This window comes from Salarias fasciatus, chromosome 18, assembly GCF_902148845.1.
Source record: "Salarias fasciatus chromosome 18, fSalaFa1.1, whole genome shotgun sequence".
Taxonomy (NCBI): domain Eukaryota; kingdom Metazoa; phylum Chordata; class Actinopteri; order Blenniiformes; family Blenniidae; genus Salarias; species Salarias fasciatus.
This window is the reverse complement of record NC_043762.1, coordinates 24,740,547-24,758,910: the sequence shown is the minus strand read 5'-3', so window position 1 is coordinate 24,758,910 and position 18,364 is coordinate 24,740,547. Positions and strand designations below refer to the sequence as shown.

At 42.2% G+C, this 18,364-nt stretch overlaps 3 protein-coding genes across 3 annotated transcripts; 2 read left to right on the top strand and 1 right to left on the bottom strand.

The window, feature by feature from the left end:
* The first annotated feature begins 336 nt into the window (after nucleotides 1-336).
* Nucleotides 337-5,933, top strand: LOC115405256 (dnaJ homolog subfamily C member 5). The gene is made up of 4 exons (XM_030114777.1): nucleotides 337-443; nucleotides 586-799; nucleotides 885-1,056; nucleotides 5,836-5,933. The coding sequence occupies exons 1-4, from the start codon at nucleotides 337-339 to the stop codon at nucleotides 5,931-5,933; spliced, it is 591 nt and encodes a 196-aa protein (XP_029970637.1).
* A 1,566-nt stretch (nucleotides 5,934-7,499) lies between these two features.
* Nucleotides 7,500-14,856, top strand: LOC115405252 (E3 ubiquitin-protein ligase TRIM63-like). The gene is made up of 9 exons (XM_030114772.1): nucleotides 7,500-7,643; nucleotides 8,617-8,789; nucleotides 11,331-11,505; nucleotides 11,836-11,931; nucleotides 12,453-12,686; nucleotides 12,812-12,834; nucleotides 12,917-13,041; nucleotides 13,215-13,573; nucleotides 14,555-14,856. Exons 1-9 carry the CDS (start codon nucleotides 7,524-7,526, stop codon nucleotides 14,630-14,632), a joined length of 1,383 nt encoding a protein of 460 aa, XP_029970632.1. The 5' UTR covers nucleotides 7,500-7,523; the 3' UTR covers nucleotides 14,633-14,856.
* Nucleotides 14,857-16,543: 1,687 nt separating this feature from the next.
* Nucleotides 16,544-17,014, bottom strand: LOC115405257 (corticoliberin-1-like). The gene has a single exon (XM_030114778.1). The coding sequence runs from the start codon at nucleotides 17,006-17,008 to the stop codon at nucleotides 16,559-16,561; it is 450 nt and encodes a 149-aa protein (XP_029970638.1). The 5' UTR covers nucleotides 17,009-17,014; the 3' UTR covers nucleotides 16,544-16,558.
* Between the last annotated feature and the right edge of the window lie 1,350 nt (nucleotides 17,015-18,364).

The window sequence follows — 18,364 nt, the reverse complement described above, 5'->3', positions numbered from 1 at the left end:
TGATGGGTTAAATGATGTGTTTTATCAACAATAGCTGGTCATTTGGGTTTTTAAAAGCGAGTCTGTGACAATGTTAAGTTCACATTTACTCTCAGTGTTACCCGGCATTACAGTTACTTATATAGGAAGTAGTTGAGTCACTTTACAAATGAGAAAAACTAATTTTTTACCAAGAAAGACCACTCTTGCATTATTTTAGTCTCATAGTAGCAGTTAAAACCATCTTGAAAAGAAGGAACCAAACAGATGTCCAGGAGTTTTCACTGTGTCTGATATCTGATAGAGAGTGTTGACCTGTGAGACGTCCGTCCACCTCTGACAGGTGATGGTGTCAGGATGTCTGAGGGAAAACAGCGAACTTTGTCCACTTCTGGAGAGTCTCTGTACCAGATCCTGGGCCTGGAGAAAGGCTGTAGCCATGAGGAAATCAAGAAGTCCTACAGGTGAGAGCAGCAGAGCGGCTGTGACATGTCAACGTGTGAAACCAGCTGCTGCAGTCCGGGTTTCATTCAGCAGCCGTTCGATGGTCTGTTTTGGAGCGCTGTACCACAGGTGGTGACTGTTAAACCCCCTGTGTGTTTTCAGGAAGCTGGCGCTGCGGTACCATCCTGACAAAAACCCCGACAACCCGGAGGCAGCGGAGAAGTTCAAGGAACTGAACAGCGCCCACGCCGTCCTGTCCGACCTCACCAAGAGGAACATCTACGACTCGTATGGATCGCTGGGACTCTACGTGGCCCAGCAGTTCGGAGAGGACAACGTCAACACTTACTTCATGCTGTCCACCTGGTGGGCCAAGGTGGGGAAGAGGGCGGGGCTTAAACAGCGGCAGGTTGAACAGAAATGACGAGGCGAGGCGGTCTGACGGCGGGTTAATGTGACAGGGTCTGTTCCTGGTCTGCGGGGTCCTGACCGGGTGCTACTGCTGCTGCTGCCTCTGCTGCTGCTGCAACTGCTGCTGCGGGAAGCTCAAGCCGATGCCCACCGGCGAGGGGGCGGAGCCAGACTACGTGTCCCCAGACGACCTGGAGGAGGAAATACGTAATGACACTGATGGTGAGATGACAGGAAGTCTTGTTTGAATAGTCTTCTTGTTTCACACATTTTTTTTTATTTGTTTTTTATTGTTTTCTATTGTTCATATTTTTGTATACTATATAGACTTCTCTTCATGGAAGCAGGAATGCAGAGAGTGGCTGAGGGCAAAGGTCACACAGGTCACCAGTCTTCCACAAGGCAAACACAGAAAGACACACGACCACATTTAAACCGATGATCAATTCAGAGACAGAAGTCCTAAGAGTCAGAGGAAGGAAACTGGAGACAGGTTCTTATATTGGCATATTGATGGTATTCAGGATTTAATTTGCCATGATGAGAAATCCTGATTAGATGCTCATGTTTGTGTTCTACTGTGCTGCACAACAAATCTACCCAAGAGTAACGATATGGTCTCTTTCAAAATTCACACACTCAGAAAGAAACTAAGGACCCTTACGAAACAAAAATATATTGCAATATACTACAATTTGCATTGCAATATATTAGGAAGTACATCTCAATATATTTGAAAGATTGCCATATATTTGAAAATATGTAGAAACATGGGGGTGGCAGCCTATTGCTACATATATATGTAGCATTAGGCTGCCACCCCCATGTTGCTATGTAATTGAAAATATATGAATATATGTATATATACATACATACACATACACACACATACACACACACACACACACACACACACACACACACACACACACACACACACACACACACACACACGCACACACACATAGTCGTGAGACAGGTTAGTTTTACCCTACTGATGACGTGTTGTTGCAATAGTAATCCTGCTCTATATGTGTGTGTGTGTGTGTGTGTGTGTGTGTGTGTGTGTGTGTGTGTGTGTGCATTACATTATTTACAGAGCTTCATCAACAATACTCCAACTCAAATCAGATTTTGAATGACAATCATTATTTTACGTATTGATTTACATAGAGTAAAATGTGGGTGACAGATATGATACATTATCATCAACAGGATCAAAAAATGAAGACATCTTCCTCTTGAAGTATTTTTTTTTCTTTTTATATCATGAGCAATCAAGAGCAAAAAAAACCAAAAAAAAACTACAATGACGACCTGAACCGCAATGGTTTATGGAATGGCAGAATACGTGCCAAGAGAGAGAGAGAGAAAAAAGAGAGGGGTCCAGCTGGAGGAGGAGCTGGAGGTAGAAGAGCCAATCAGACGTTTAATACTGAAAAAAAGTAGATTATGTCACTTCCGTCCCACAGTGGAGGTGGCTTCCGCTTCACAGTGGAGCAGCCGTTAGCCGGCTGAGAGTAGAGGTCTGCAGCCAGACACTCTTGGAAATAAAAGAAAGATGAAGTTTGCGCTTGTTAGCTGGGCAAAGGGGAAGGATAAAGATGCATTGAGCATCGTCCCCGTGCGCTGGATAGTAGACTTCCACCCTGAAAAGTTGAACTCTCAGAAGGAGTATCTTGTCGAGTGCCGCATCATGGGTGGCAAGAAGCCTGCGGATGGATGGCCTGTCGAACCAGCCTACATTGTGCAGTTGGCAGGTAAGTGCAGTGCTAATTTTTTTTCTTCTTATTCCCTATTAGTCATGATAGCAGTTGAGTAGCGTTCGTGTATGAGCTCCGGGATAATCACAGATAACCGTTGAAAACTTTAAATCGGGACTCTTGCCATTAGTTAACCGTGAAACATTAATTAAACTCTTTTTAAAAAGTTGTGACTGATACCTACTTCACGTTTCAGCAACATTTAGCATGCTATAAATAAAGAGATGTGTTAAAAGCATTACGCTGGAGGGGGTAGGTAATATAAAAATTGCAAAAGCACAAAAGTGGACAGTAAAATACACTATTTGATATCATGTAAGCCAGGTAGGCATTAAAGTCTGTCAACCAACAGATAAGGAGTCGACACTTCGCACTGTGGAGCGAAAACTCTTGCAAGAGATCCTGCCTAAAAGCAAGAAAAGACTGAGGGTACCCAACAAACTTTTTCTTGATGAAAAAGAGGAGGAAACTGTAGAACCGGTTTCAAAAAAGGTAATAGGGTTATTTTGGTGGTAGATATTTTGAGAATGTATTTACATTTCTGCCAGTGTTACTGTTTCATTCATGTTGTTGTTTCATTCATGTTTCATTTCATTCATTGTAAGCCAGACTTGTCAAACCCTTAGGGACCGAAGAAGGTTATTACTATTTTTTTTTCTTCTTCTTCTCCCTAATCCTCCTCCTTCTCTTTCTTCTTTCTTTGCCCAACAGAAAAACTACAAACTCAAAGCTGCAAGGCAGTCAGAGCTAGAAGTTCTTGCCCAGGATCACCCTGACCTCACACCAGTGGCGACGTCCTCGGAGGCCTTAGCAGAAGAGAACGGGGCCCTCAGAGAAGAGATTAACAGACTCCGAGACCTGCAGAGTGCACGATCCTCTCCAGCCAGTAAAGAACTTGAGATGCAAGTCAAGGCTTTGCATAAGGAGAACACTCGGCTGCGCAACATGGCAATTAAAGGTATCTATCTGTTTTTTATTATTATTGTTATTATTATTCTTTTAGATTGAAAGCAGTCTACTCATTTTTGGTGGAATTCTTAAAGATATAGCTGTCTACATTTTAGGGAAAATTACAAATGTACTATAGGGTTTCTCCAGTAACACTGGAGCAGGGTTTGCCACAACGGTCTACTGAGGCAAAATTGGTGTAGCAGAATACCTGTAATGCCTTCAGAAGCCCTCACTAACACAGTTTTTTCACTGTCAGACACCACAAATGAGCATAGGTATATTTTGTTTACATTTATATTTTCTTTTAGGTTATGTATTTACATCTAGCTTGGAGTCATGTTGTGGTTAATCGGCTGGGCCTTATTTTCCAGAAATTCCATCACTTTTGGCTGCTGTGAATACCCTTATTTCAGAGAAGGTTGCAGAGAGCTCAAGCTATGAAGCTGAAAGCGAATCTGAGCCCAGTGTTGCTCTACCATCACCTCCCAAACCAACATCAGTAAGGACATTTTCGTCATGAGAAATTAAAAACATTCTGTGACTGGTGATGCTCTTTGTTTTTTATTCTTGTGTTTGTCTTTCGCTTTTATAATTGATTAGGTGAAACTGGGTACCGATGGCTGCACTGAAGTGTCTGTCCATTGTTGGGAAACTGCTAAGGCACAACCCACAGCCCAAGGAATGGCCCGCACCCTCCTGCTGGGCCTGTTCAGCACCGACGTCCTGCTTATGTCTAACCTGACAGGAGGGGTCAATAAGGTCAATCCGTCTGCAGAAAGACGCCAGCCTCTGGATCCCAAGAAACTTAAAGCTTTACTTGGTAAGACAGTAACAAAGTATTTTAACTAATTTATATTGCAAAGTTATTGTGATATGGTAAAGGGTAATACACACTTTTGTACTGAAGTGTACACAACAGATGGACGAATAAAAGGCTTGAACAGCTTTGACATTCTTTTAGATAAAAAGCAATTTCTGGATCTGATTAGAATACATTAAAATATTTTATTGGTATTGAATGAGTCTCCTGTAATAACCTTAGAAGGGCTCCAATACCCAGTACAGTAACACATAGTACAGGTGCTCTTACTGACCAAAATACTTCAGTACAATCAACTGTGACTGGGTTCCACCTTATCTTTCTTTGCAACAGAGGCTGACTTTGTCGATGTCTTTCTTATTTTATCTTTTACAGATGCAGTTGTTCAGAAACACCCAGGGGTGAAGATTTCTGACATACGCACATCCTTAAACAAAAGGATCTGTGAGTTGAGACACCAGGAAAAGAAAAAGTCCAAGGAAAACTGAGGGACATGCTAAGGAAGAGTGGTTTTCAGAATTAATGTGGCATTTATAGAACTGCACTAAAGGACTGTTGTCCTGTTATTTGGTTGTTCAGTGTTTCTGTGTTTTATTACATTACAGTGAAGGACAGTTATTGTAAATCTTTTATTTTGGAAGTATTTTTGTTTTTGCACTGGAGACTGTTTAATTTCATTACAGTGAAAGACAGTTATTGTAAATATTTTATTTATTTTTTAAATATTTTATTTTTTGGAAGTATTTTTGTATATTCTTAGTTCTGTTGCCATCATTTGGAAAACAACGAATGTTTGTCATAAAACTGTTAAGATTATGTAAACTATTTCAATGTATTATTGAATATTTTGAAATATATGACAGATGTACATTTGATTTGTTATATTTCCAATAAATACAATGATTCTAAATATAATTGAATATATTATTTCATATAAATCAATATACTGTCCTGTATAAATCTGATTATATTTTCTTGAACAGTAAGTTATATTATCCAATATAATTTTACATGTATGTCTTCATATAAGTACAGTTCTTTCTCAAGTATATAATAATATATGATGTGGACTATTTTTCAATACATTTAACAATATAATATGTATTTGTTCAATATATGAAAACGGCAATAATTGCAGTATTTTGCCATATATTGCAGTATATGGAAAATGAGTGCAATATATGAAGAAGACATATATAATAATATATTAAATAATCAATGTTCTTAGTATATGAATAGACCTTAAATATATCATGATTTTATGTATTGAGAAATATATTTTTGTTTCGTAAGGGGATAAACCTGTGAGGCCAGAGTGCTGATACACCATCATGCGGCCCAGTTTGATTACATTTTATTTGACAGAGGCCAGAGCAAAGACCTTGCAACTGGAAGGTATTAGCAGTCAAAAGATGATTTTCAATTAAACTTGATTGTTTTCCCTTGATGCTCTTTGTTTCTCTGCAGATGTTGAAGCTCCGATCATCCAGCAGCCGACTAACGCCAGTGAGAAGACACAGCTGATCACCGATGGACACCGCAGATATGGAGACACCTACACATGAAGCTCTCAGCAAACAGAACAGCTTTGATGATGGCTGTGAGACGACGGATGTGAACCTGCTGCAGCTGATTTCATTCAGCAGTTTATTCTAAAAGTCGTTAAGCAACAGTCTGACATTGAGTGAAATTCTGAAGGCTCTGAATTACACAAAAAGCCGACTTTAGCTTGAGTGACCACATGATTCGAATCTTTAATATGGAGATGAGATTCAACAACACTCCACATCTGTGAGACTGACCAGAACTGACAACGTTCACTCACTGGGTGTGGCTTTGTGTTTCTTCTTCTGAGTTTCTAAAATGTCAGACTGTTACAAACCTCAGCGCATATATTTCAGAAGCTTTTCTGTCATTCTTCTATTTCCATCCGCCTAATGCTCTGGTTGACTGTTGGAAGTGGAGTTGGAGCTTGAAATGACAGTATAAACCTCCTGACTGTTCACACAGTGATTACAGATGAAATCATACATGAGCTGATGTAAATAACATTTTGTTTGGAGTCTGTTTGTATTTATGTGATTTGTGACCTGAAATAAAAATGGGAAGACTTCTTCGGTGACATGGCATCGTCAGTCAGGGTCAGATGGGTTCATATACATTCTGCAGGAACATAAACTGATCTGCTCAACATCTAAGTCACAAGAAAAATACAAAGTGCTTAATCCAATGCCACAAAAAACAATTATAATGTTTCATGCCTTTATGAACAGTGATATTCAGTGTTGGTGGAAACATGAGCTAAAATGAACAGGTATTATATAAACTGTGTTTGGGAGCATTGCCTTCACGTCAGCACTCCTTGACTTCCCCGTTGCTGCTCCCCACCCTGATCTCTCTCACCTGTGTGTGATTCATCACCTGGTGGCTTTGCAATATCATAGCATCTTCTTAATAAATGACCTTCTGGATTTTCATCGATGGTGTCTTCAAAGCAACTGAAACTGATCCTCCCTCTTATGCCACTGTCTTTTCATGCTTGTTTTAGCAGTTTTCAACCATTATCCTTGAAGTCCTATTTCTTTTTCCACCAGTACTGTGCATGATGTGCAGGCAGGACAGCAGCTATCATGCTTAAAAGTGTCTTCTGTGTTTATTAATACTTGTGATTCAGATGTAGATCTGATCTTGTTTTATCACCAACTCATATTTACCACTTAGAGATTTCAAGGAATTCTCAAACTTTCTCTTGCTGCTGTAATCTATTAATTCTGATTAGGCCAACATCCAACAGGAAACAGATGCTTCTCTAGCAAATGGCTCCCAGGTTATGAGTGTTGACCAGTAGAAGGAGCTACGTCCTCCTCTTCGTCACTAAAACTTTGGACCGTCCCTTTAATGATCTGTGAACTACTTCTCCACCCTCTCCTCCCTCTCATGCCTCCCTCTGACCTTTGACATATAAGGGCATGTCGGCCTGGCAACGGCTGACGTCTGCCTGTCTAAAAACAGCACGAGTGTTCAGTCTGCTGCTCGCAGGCCTCAAACTCTGATCTGCCGCCGCTGCTGGACTTCATTCACTACGTTTCTCCGCTGGGACAGCTATCCAGTCCTCCCGCTCCTTCTGAGCAAGCTTTGGGCGTCCGCGGGACATCATGGAGAGCCTGGAGAAGCAGCTCATCTGTCCCATCTGCCTGGAGATGTTCACCAAGCCGGTGGTGATCCTGCCCTGCCAGCACAACCTCTGCCGCAAGTGTGCCAATGACGTGTTCCAGGTGAGCAACACACACTGAAAACACACATGGAGCCTGGTCTTGGTGATGTGTTCAAGGACTTCCTGAATAGTGGCTTTTATAGGAACTACTTTCAAGGTTATTATTAAATTAAACAAACGTATTTTGGTGAACAATGACTATTTTACAGTCATGCTTTCTTGTTTTAACTCTTTCTTGTTTAGGTCTCAGTTAATTCGACTCTCATGTGTTCTTCAGCGCTCATTTCAGACTCAGGTTGTTTCAACCTATTATGATAACCTTTGATACAAACATTAGTATTTTGGTAACAGTCTACAGCCTAACTGACTCATAAGTAAAGTAGTCACTTCACTCTGTCTCTTTAAAATGTCACAAGTCAGTTTAAAAACAAAATAACACAGATTCAGAAATGCAGCAGGTGAAAAACAGACATGAGAAGACAGACGTTAACAAAGGGCTTCAGGCAGGATCACCCAAAAACAAGAACTGTAACACACACACACACACACACACACACACACACACACACACACACACACACACACACACACACACACGTTGACTGTTGACCAGACTTAAAATAAACAGACTGTCCCTGAACGCAGCAGGGCCTCTCCTGTCCAGACAGCTTTCAGATATTTCTCCAGGAGGAGACGAAGTAAACAGTGTAGCTACCAGAACTCTCCTTAGAAAATTCTCGCTCTCAGAAACCCTTCATTAAAAGTCTCTCCTTCACCAACGTCCAGTTGAACACAAGATACTAAACAGAGGAGCAAACAATGTGAATATAGATGAAGTGTGGTGGAGATGATTCTTTCTCTTTTCACAATTCATCTAATCCCTCTGGGTTTGTCTCCTCATGAGCAAAAGGTCGTGGCGTTATGAACTCATCGTGCTCTCAGTACTCAATGCCCTGCATATCACCTGCATGAACAGATTGTTGATTCAGTCAAGCGAAAACCTTCCTTTGGTTTGTCCTTCCTCCGCTCTGCAGGCCTCCAACCCGTACCTGTCGACGCGAAGCGGCACCACTGTGGCGTCTGGAGGCCGCTTCCGCTGCCCGTCCTGTCGGCACGAGGTTATTCTGGACCGACATGGAGTTTACGGACTGCAGAGGAACCTGCTGGTGGAAAATATCATCGACATGTACAAACAGGGGAGCACCAGGTACGCAGACACACCTGTACGCAGGCAGACTGCGGTTAATCCAAGATCGAAGATCTCATGTTGTCTACGCTCGAATTCTGACTGTGGCAGAAGAAATCAAGGCTCATGAAATGAGGAAATGTCTCTTTTTCTGTCTTCTGTGTTTATCTTTTGCTGATCCTGTGTGAATGAGAGCCTGTTCCCTGTTCTTAGCTGTCAGAAGTCATGCTTGATGCGGTTTTCCGTGAGGTTGACTAGTTGAAGTTCAGAGATGTTCTACCTACACAGACTTTGGCTGTCACCAGTGTTTATTTGAAGAACTCTTGTCTTTTAACCAGTCTGTCCATCCTCCTCTGACCTCTAGCTTCATCAAAGTATTTTGTCTCAAAGAACTACTGATCACTGGATGTTTTCTCTTTTTTAGACCCAGCTGGCTTTGCTTAAAACTCCCAGTAGTTCAGCAGTTTGTTAAATAATCAGACCAACAATCAGCCCATGTTGAAAATCACTTTATTCCCCTTTTTATTCACTGCTCTCATGCCCCAGGGTGAATTTGGGTCCATGTGGATTGGCCGATTAGGTATTTGAATTGATGAATAGTAGAATTACAAATACTTTATTAATCCCTGGCGGGCAGTTCTTGAATATTTTAACAGATTGACCCGTCATGGGTCCATGACAGGACACACACACAGACAGACAGTCACACACACACTCACACTGCTTCATTAACCTCAGATTATGAGAGGAAACCAGACAGTCCATGCAAACAAGAACTCCAACCCAGCGTTTTCTAGAGTGCTAACTACTGCACCATCTCTATGTGCAGAGATTTTCTGAATCTTTCCAGGGACAGTTCATCTAGAGACAGACTGGACTTGTCTACATGTTGTTGTTTGTGTGTTGATCTTGTTGAGAGCAGCGTCGGCTCTCATGGGGGTTTTTCCAGGTCTGTTTTTACCGGTTCAGTGTGTTGAAACTGTGCAGCTCTGGTTTCTGCTGAGTCACAACAAGAGGCCCTCTCCGAGTCGTGCTGCCAGCGTCTCATGTTCACAACAATGTGTGACTCAAAACGTCCACAATAAAGAAATGAATGAAGTTCAATGAGGGGTACATAAAAAAAACAAGCAAACAAACAAAAAAAACAACAACAACAACTAAAACTTCAAATATTCTCCCAGAAAAACTGAAGAGGACAGAAACGACAGAGTGGCTGCAGTGACCAGCAGGGGGCACTGTGACCCCTCTGTGTGTCTGAGTTCTTCTTCTCTGCTACAAGTTGTGACATTCAGACTATTTTATGTCTGGGTCAGTGAGACAGCAGCGGGTTTATTTTAGCTCTCTGCAGCTGATAAACAGCTTCAGCCTCATGTGAGCAAACCAAACGTGACAAAAGGCCAGTGGAGGTTAAAATCACTGGGCTTTCAGTTTGAAATATTTAGAAAGCTTTAAGATAATTTTCTTGTGACTGTTTAGTGAGGTCTTTCCTTGCCTCTCTCATGCTTTTAAAAAATTGTATATATGAAAGTGTTTTAATCAAACATTTATTGGCATAATTATCCACTTATTCTTTCCATTTTAATTTTGTAGAAAATTAACAGCTAATTGATTGATTGATTCTTGATTCTTGATAAAGACTCAAATCAAAAAGCTGTCTTACAAAACCCACAATATGATGTCATAAAATCTTATGAAAACCTATAACATTCCTCCATAAGCAAGTTTTTTCTATCAAACATATGAGATAAAAACAAATAATGCCAGATCCTTCTCTTAATTTGTAGAACCCACAACACTTGAATGAACCGTTAAAGTAATGTTCTGAGTAACAGTACACTGTTCTTTTTTCGCCACATCAATGAATGGATTTAATTTAATTTATATAGTGATTTTCCACCAAATGAGTGATCTCCAAAGCACTTTACTCTGTTTATCACTTTAACCCATTCACACACACACACATCAGTGGATGCAGTTGCCATGCTGCAAGGCACTCAGTCCATCCATTGGAAGCAATTTGGGTCTCAGTGCTTTGCTTAAGGACACACTTAAGTGAGGAATCAAACTCACCACGTCACCAACCAAGACACAGCAGACAGCTGCATCAGGGTGTCAGAGAAATACAAACTAATCAGCAAAGGTCCTGACATCCCTGATGTAAACTGAGCTGAGGTAAAAAGGGAAAAGAGAAACCAAAAAAATTTCTTAAAGAAGGACAAGTCAAAGGTCAAAATAAAAGATGGATTAAGGCAACAGCAATGAGTTCTGACCTCAATCCAGCTGAAAAGTTTGAGGAAAGCACTTCAATGTACTGTAACAACAGTTCCCTCTGCTGGCTGAACTAATGTACTGTCACACAGACACCAACTCTTCCTCCAAACCTGTGAGACACACAGTGATACACACCCTTAAAATGACCATGACTGTATTTTCTGAACCAGCCCGCCATAACTCCGGCAACATGGACAGTCCACAGCACAAACTGAGAGGCTGGTCTGCTCTACGAGCTTCAGCCTGGTCATGTCTGTCAACAGTGAACCCGTCTGTGTGTGTCCCTGTCAGCAAGCCGGTCCCGGAGGTGAAGCTGGACCAGCCCATGTGCGAGGATCACGAAGGCGAGAAGATCAACATCTACTGCGTCACCTGTGGCATCCCCACCTGCTCTCTCTGCAAAGTGTTCGGAGCTCACAAAGACTGCCAGGTGGCCCCGCTCAACGACATCTTCAGTCAGCAGAAGGTCAAACACAACCACACGATACTCACATTTATACAAGGTTTTTGTTTTCAGAGCCCTGATTTCCTTGACTGAAGTTCTTGAACAGAGAACAATTAATCAATTAATCAAGTCAATCAATCCCACATTCAGAACTGCAGGTTCACTCAGGAAAAATTCAAGCAGCAAGAAACACTTTATGTCTGATTATCCAACGTGTATTACCAAATAAACACTCAAAGGCCTAATTCAAGCATATAAGCCCACTTTGTGTGTGTGTGTGTGTGTGTGTGTGTGTGTGTGTGTGTGTGTGTGTGTGTGTGTGTGTGTGTGTGTGTGTGTGTGTGTCTGCAGGCAGAACTGGCCGACTGTGTAGCCATGCTTGTTGGGAACAACGAGAGGATTCAGGCCATCATCAGCCAGCTAGATGAAACCTGCAGAGCTGTTGACGTGAGTTTATCTTCATTTTGTTGTTTTTTCATGTCACAACACAAAACTCGAGAACAGCCGGGAAAGCACAAGAGATCAATTTCCCTCTTTCTTTCTAAAATTGTTCTTCATGGTGAGCACAGAGACACTTTCGGATAAAGTTCTCATGACCTTTCTTGACGGATTCGTCTGTTTTTGTCCTGTTAAATCATAACACTGCACTCAGTACGAACACCAGAAACTGAAATCAGAACATGCCACTGCAGAAACAGCATTAAGCTGGTTTAAACAATGCTGATCAGTCAGATTTACACACTTGCTTATTAGATTAATGACGATTATAATCTGAATCATGGTGTTCCACAAGGTTCTGTATTTGTACTCTACAGTCTCACCATTTATCTGTGTTGTCAAATTAAACTGATTCAGTTAGATTCATGCTCTGCAAGAGCAGAGGAATTACTTTGTTTTTTTTATTGTGACATGAATAAGCAAAGTTCTGGTCCTCATGTCTGAGGTTCTGACGGCAGCTGTGTGCGCAGGAGAACGGTCGCAGGCAGAAGTCCAAGGTGTGCGAGATGTTCGACCACCTGTTTGCTCTGCTGGAGGAGAGGAAGGGAGAGATGACGGTCAGGATCAACGCCGAGCAGGATGAAAAGCTCAGCTACATCCGCAACCTGACCAAGAAGTACACCGAGCACCTGGACAGCACCGCCAAGCTGGTGGAGACCGCCATCCAGACCATGGACGAGTCCGAGATGGCCGTGTTCCTGCAGGTGGAGCTTTTACTTTTGACCTTCTGGAATTGAATTTGAGGCGTGTTAGCTCTGGCAACATGCCAGCATTGTTTTTCACCTGTGATCAGATCACTAAAAGTTTTTCTCTGAATTTTTGTCCCCAGACTGCGAAACCTCTGCTTCAGAAGTGAGCCAACATGCAACTTCTTTTGGTATCTGTGCATCCCTAGTTTTAAGGTTAGGATAAAACTGTAGATTTGTGGTTTCAGAATTGTGGAGGGCACCAGCACCTCTCACCTGGACAAGGTTCAACGAGGTTACGAGAACATGGACCACTTCACTGCCAATTTCGAACTCCAGAGGAAAGCACTGAGCCAAGTGGACTTCATCAAACGTAAACTCCTCCACTGTCTAATGAGAGACACCATGCTCAATGTCCTCAGCGCTTCATTAGCACTAATGCTAGCAGAAAAAACTCAGTGTTTGCATGAAGCCTCTAAGTTTAGGATCATATTGAGATACGAGCATTAAGCACGGTGTATGCTAACATGTTAGCATGTTCCTCAGTTGATGAAGACGATGACGATGATGAAGACGAGGTGGAGATCAGATCGTCAGCGGGAAGTCGGGCTGAGTCACATCATCATGTCGGACCTGTGGCGGCTGCTTCCAGCCAACCCCCTCCTCAGTCACCTGTGCCACCCACGCAGAGGCACTCAGAGGCCCCGCCCACCCCGAGGCCCTTAGAGACCCCGCCCATCCCGAGAGCCCTAGAGACCCCACCCATCCCGAGAGCCCTGCAGACCTCCCCCACCCCGAGACGGCTGGAGGCGTCACCCACACCACCCTCGCACACAAAGAATCCGTCGTCGTCCGGCCCGGCGCCGTCCCCGCTGCCCCTCCCCACAGCAAGCTCCGCCTCCCAGGTAACAGTACAGGCTCCATGCAGGTGCAACAACATGTCTGGCGTCTATGCTTAGTCATAAATATTGACAAGCAATGTGCATAAGTCTAATTCCACAGTTATTCTAATATTTTATGTCATTATTGAACACAACTTTTCATCTTTCCAAAACTTTATAACTTTTCCTTGAAAATGTTGACTAGATTAAAAATATACATTATATAATGTATTCAGTCAGATACAATATGGGAAAAAGAAATATAGTAAAGTTAACAAGCTTAACCAGACAGCCAAAGACTGGAGACACCACTGTGTGTCACTAGGTGGAGCAGTGAGTCACTTCACCTGTTTCCCTGCATTCAGTACGTCAGCAAAAGAAGAAGTAACAGACTGACATGAGTGTTGTGCTTTCTTCTTTTCAGTTGTTTTTTTTAACAGTATTGCTTTGACATGTTTTGACAATTTGTTTCTGATGAAGACTGAATATGAGAAGGTAAAATACAAACTGAAGACATAATGAATTATCTGAGCTGCAGACTGAGTCGGAGCCAGTGCTGAAACGCTGAAGTGACTCTATTCTACAGAATTTGGATTTTTAGATTGGGATTTTGAGATTGAGATTAGTTTATTTTGATCATATTGAAAAGTACGTATACCAACCAAAGCAACACCACTGAAAACCAGGTTGACCGAAAAGGTTTAGGCTGAAGCTACATAGCTTATACATGCCTAACCTTCTTCCTGTTCAACATTTATAACAAAGCACAACAAAAAAAACAAAACAAAAAAACAAAACAAAAAAAAACCAATCTCAACAACCATAGTTAATATTCCAACAAAGAACTAAAAAGAAATAGAACTGCACAAAATATTCAAAATATTTCCTATTGGAAATCACTCATCATTTGATTGATTCATTATTGAGGAAATTTACATTTCTTATTCTCCTCCTCCTCTTCTTCTTGTTCTTCTTCTTGTTCTTCTTCTTCTTCTTCTTCTTCAGTCTGACCAGCAGAGTGAGGCGGACGACAAAGACGGACCGAAACATGTTTTCTCTTTCAGCTGGCTCAACCAGAAATAACGCCCAGATCATTGTGAGGTGCTCCTCCTCCTCCTCTTCCTACTCATCCTCTTCCTCTTCCTGCACCTTCTCCTCCTCCCCTTTGCTACATTCTAATAGTTTTCGCACTGAAAAAAACAACAATAAAAAGTTTTTTCCTTCATTTTTCCTCTGGACTCATCCAGAAATATGCATGAGACATTTTTTTAAGTCCTTGCTCACAGGAAGAAATTGTTTAAATTTTACTTATGAATATAAAATGTGTTGTTGTTTAAGCTTAAAAATGTTTTCTGTGAAATAAATTATTGTTTTATTATCAAGCCTTTTCTCTGCCATCTTTATTGAATGAATGAATTATAAAACTCTCAGTAAAATGGAAACAGTGTGAAAGTGTTATGCTTGATGAGACTACTTCTATTTTATGAAGGGAGAAAACATGTAATCTTGTTAATCTGAGAATTTATTCAGAAACTGAGTTCCCGTAGCTGGTGCAGGTCATGACCTTGAGTGAAAGGGACCCCGGTGAGTGGATCCAGGCTTTCTGAGTTTGCATGTTGTTCCTCTGCCTGTGGGGGTTCACTACCTGTACTCCGGCTTCCAACAGAAACTTTAGTTCAAGTTGTGATTAAATTGCACACATGCTCGATGGTGTGTCACTGTGTGTGAGTCTGGCTATCTGATAAAAATTGAATTAACAGTCAAAACACTGGGATGCCAGTATGAAAACCTGTTTACCTTAAAGGAATACTCCGAAGATTTTGGACCCACCGCCTATCCCTATCATTTACAAAGTGAGATAAGCTCATAAATACCTTTTGTTGTGTCTGTGTGTCCAGTGGCTGGATCCCAGCTGTTAGCATCGTAATTAGCTGAGCTCAACTGCTGGCGGTGAAGAGGAAACAGAGCCAGACTGACGAAAGTGGACAAAACACTCCTTCTAGTGGTCCAGGGGACGGCGTATTAGCACGTGAAGTAAATCCGAATGGTTATAAAACGTTTTTAAAAAACATGTTTTCTTTTCAATCCGTTAAAATAACGTTTTGATACACACAGACCTGCGCATGCGCAGTGCTCTGCAGAAGGATATACCGGAGCACAGCAGTAGCAGCATAGACTCAGCAGCTGTGCACTCGTAGCGTTGGAGCGTCCAGCTTAATCAATTGAGTGCAGCTTCTAATTAGCCGCAAATGCAACGTCATTAATTATTATTATTATTATTATTTTTTTTTTTTCCTCTCCGTTGTCCAGGCGCTGCAGAATTTAGCGGGGGCGGGGTGCCCAGACTGAAAAGGTCTGGCGGAAACCCTGCGTACTGAGTACTGATGTTCTGCAATGATGCGATGACGTTGCTCCACCTCTGCCTCCACCTCCCCCTCTGTGGCAGCAGTGCGGTGGAAAACCAAAGCGGGGCTTTTCAGACCCTGGATTTGCCCCAAGCCCCGGTTCGGCCCGGGAAGCGGTTTGGTGGAAAAGAGGTATCTGAGCAGCAGAAACACAAGGAAAGCTCAAACACGCAGGCACGAAGGAAAAAAAATGCTTTTGGGGTGTTTTTGGTGAGTACATAACTATATAACAAGGTTAAAACATACAAAAAGTGAATTTTGCACGATACAGCCCCTTTAAGTGAATTTGTTGCCTTAAATTGATCATATATATTGGTGTAATGTTATCCATGTAAATGAACCCTGAACTGTGAAAACACTGTACTGCTTGATATCTTCACTAATATCTAACGGTGAACTGTCTGTTCACTCTGCTGAAAAAAAAAAACACACCGAAGGAGAGACTTTTCTGCTGCACTTCATGTAAAATGGAGCCAAAAGTATGTTTGAGTCGTTTTTTTTATTAAACTGTTAAAGACATTTGAGACTGAATAGCTGTTTAAGAGTTTGTTGGTTGGAGTCTGAGACTCTGGGTGTTTGCGCGGCCCTGAAGATGGCGCCGTCTTCATTTTCCAAAGCTGTCCATCATTCTGCGGTTGCTGTCGGCCTGCTGGGCGATCTGCTCGGCCCGGGCCATCTCCAGGACCTCCCTGAGCAGGTGGAAAGTCAGGTCCAGAGAGATGGGCGCTTCCTCGGACCTCTTCCCCTTCTCCTCCTCCCCGTCATCGTCCCCCTGGTCCTCCTGCTGCTCCGCCCGGGCCTGCAGGAGGCGCTGTATGAGCTGCAGAAGAGCTCGGTTCATTGCTGAGGAGGAGGAGGAGGAGGAGGAGGAGGAGGAGGAGGGTGAGCCGCCTCCGCCCAGCCGGAGGGAGAACTCCTCTCCCTGGTGGAGGAGCAGCGGTCGCGGGATGGCGAGGCGGCGGGTGGCGGGATCCTCGGCGGGCCGGCCGTCAGCAGAGCGGGGCAGGAAGGCGCCGAGGAGAGCCGCGGTCCACAGCAACACATTCAGCTTCATGACCCAGCCACAGTCTGCAGGGAGAGCGGCAGGGGTCAGGAGCCTTTCTCTGGGGAGTTTGCATGTTCTCCCTCGGCACTCTCTCTCTACAATTTCCTCCCATGACCCAAAAAACATGTCTTTAAGTTGAAGTGGTGACTTTAAATGGTGAAGTATGAGTGCACGTGTCTGTGTTGGGCCCCATTACACAACTTTTTTAAAACTTTCATGTCTTTTCGGGTGTCTGTACGACATTAGAAAACGCAACTTTTCTGGAATGCTGCAACTATGTAACCGTAGTAACACAATGTAAACAAGGTCCACACTGCTGTGCTGCTTATCCCATCAGACAATAACGACTTCAGGTAAGCGGACATTCAAGTGATAACGTTCACAACTGGTCCCTCGCTGGGTAATGTTCCAGAAGCACCAATGTCGCTCATGGTGTTACTCTCAGTACGTCACCTGTACTTTTCTGTAACATCAAAATGAACTATATTTGGTTATTCTAATGTTTCCTGGGATTTGAAATGAGCAGCTTGTGCAGGATTTCCAGAAATCAAGATGGCGGAGCAACACTTTTGCTTCATATTTCTCATCATAACATGAACATTATTGTGTCATGTTGAATATTTTAAGAACTCCAGTGCAAGTTCATTTTGTTCCAGGCGTTCAGCTAAAGTTTAAAAAAAGTTGTTGGTCAACTTTTTGTAAATAACACACACGCACGCACGCACACACACACACACACACACACACACACACACACACACACACATCCATTTGCAGAGTCAGAGCAGCTGTTGCTGTCTGATAACTTCATATCTTTCTGATACCAATGCTGAAGTTGGAAAATTTAAGATTGATTTAGGTCAACTTATTCTGTTTGTTACATCGTTGGAGGACACCGGACCTTGAGAATATAAGAGGAGCAAGATGTGAGGTGTGTTGCAACCAGTGATGTAATAATATTTCCCTTTTTTCACTGTACAAAATCCCATAATGTAACAATTTGACAATAATGTATTAAGATAATTGACATTATTAGTATCATGCCATAAGTTATCTCAGAATTTAAGTAATTTTTGTATCTTTTCATGTAAAAATGATTCGAAATGATTTTTTATGATTATTACACTGACGTAGACAATATGAGAACTTTTGCCTCCTCAATGTAAAATCGGACGTCCTGTAAATAAACTGTTGTCAATTTTTGATAACAGGTGAGGAAAGTTTGAATTCTTCTCAACTCAGAACAGAAGATGTTTTCAGTTCAAAAGGATTTCAGCCAAAATGTTATAGAACAAATCACCAGAGGTGTTAAGGTGAAGAGATGCTATAAAGATTACATTTCAAAACCTTTTCAGTCAAAACAGC

Excerpts from the sequence above, each read along its gene's own strand:
- LOC115405257 (XM_030114778.1), bottom strand. The coding sequence starts at position 17,008 with ATGAAGCTGAATGTGTTGCTGTGGACCGCGGCTCTCCTCGGCGCCTTC.
- LOC115405256 (XM_030114777.1), top strand. The coding sequence starts at position 337 with ATGTCTGAGGGAAAACAGCGAACTTTGTCCACTTCTGGAGAGTCTCTG. Across the intron at positions 800-884 it reads TGTCCACCTGGTGGGCCAAG|GGTCTGTTCCTGGTCTGCGG; the intron begins GTGGGGAAGAGG and ends TTAATGTGACAG. Across the intron at positions 1,057-5,835 it reads AATACGTAATGACACTGATG|ATGTTGAAGCTCCGATCATC; the intron begins GTGAGATGACAG and ends GTTTCTCTGCAG.
- LOC115405252 (XM_030114772.1), top strand. The coding sequence starts at position 7,524 with ATGGAGAGCCTGGAGAAGCAGCTCATCTGTCCCATCTGCCTGGAGATG. Across the intron at positions 11,506-11,835 it reads ACATCTTCAGTCAGCAGAAG|GCAGAACTGGCCGACTGTGT; the intron begins GTCAAACACAAC and ends GTGTGTCTGCAG. Across the intron at positions 11,932-12,452 it reads AAACCTGCAGAGCTGTTGAC|GAGAACGGTCGCAGGCAGAA; the intron begins GTGAGTTTATCT and ends CTGTGTGCGCAG.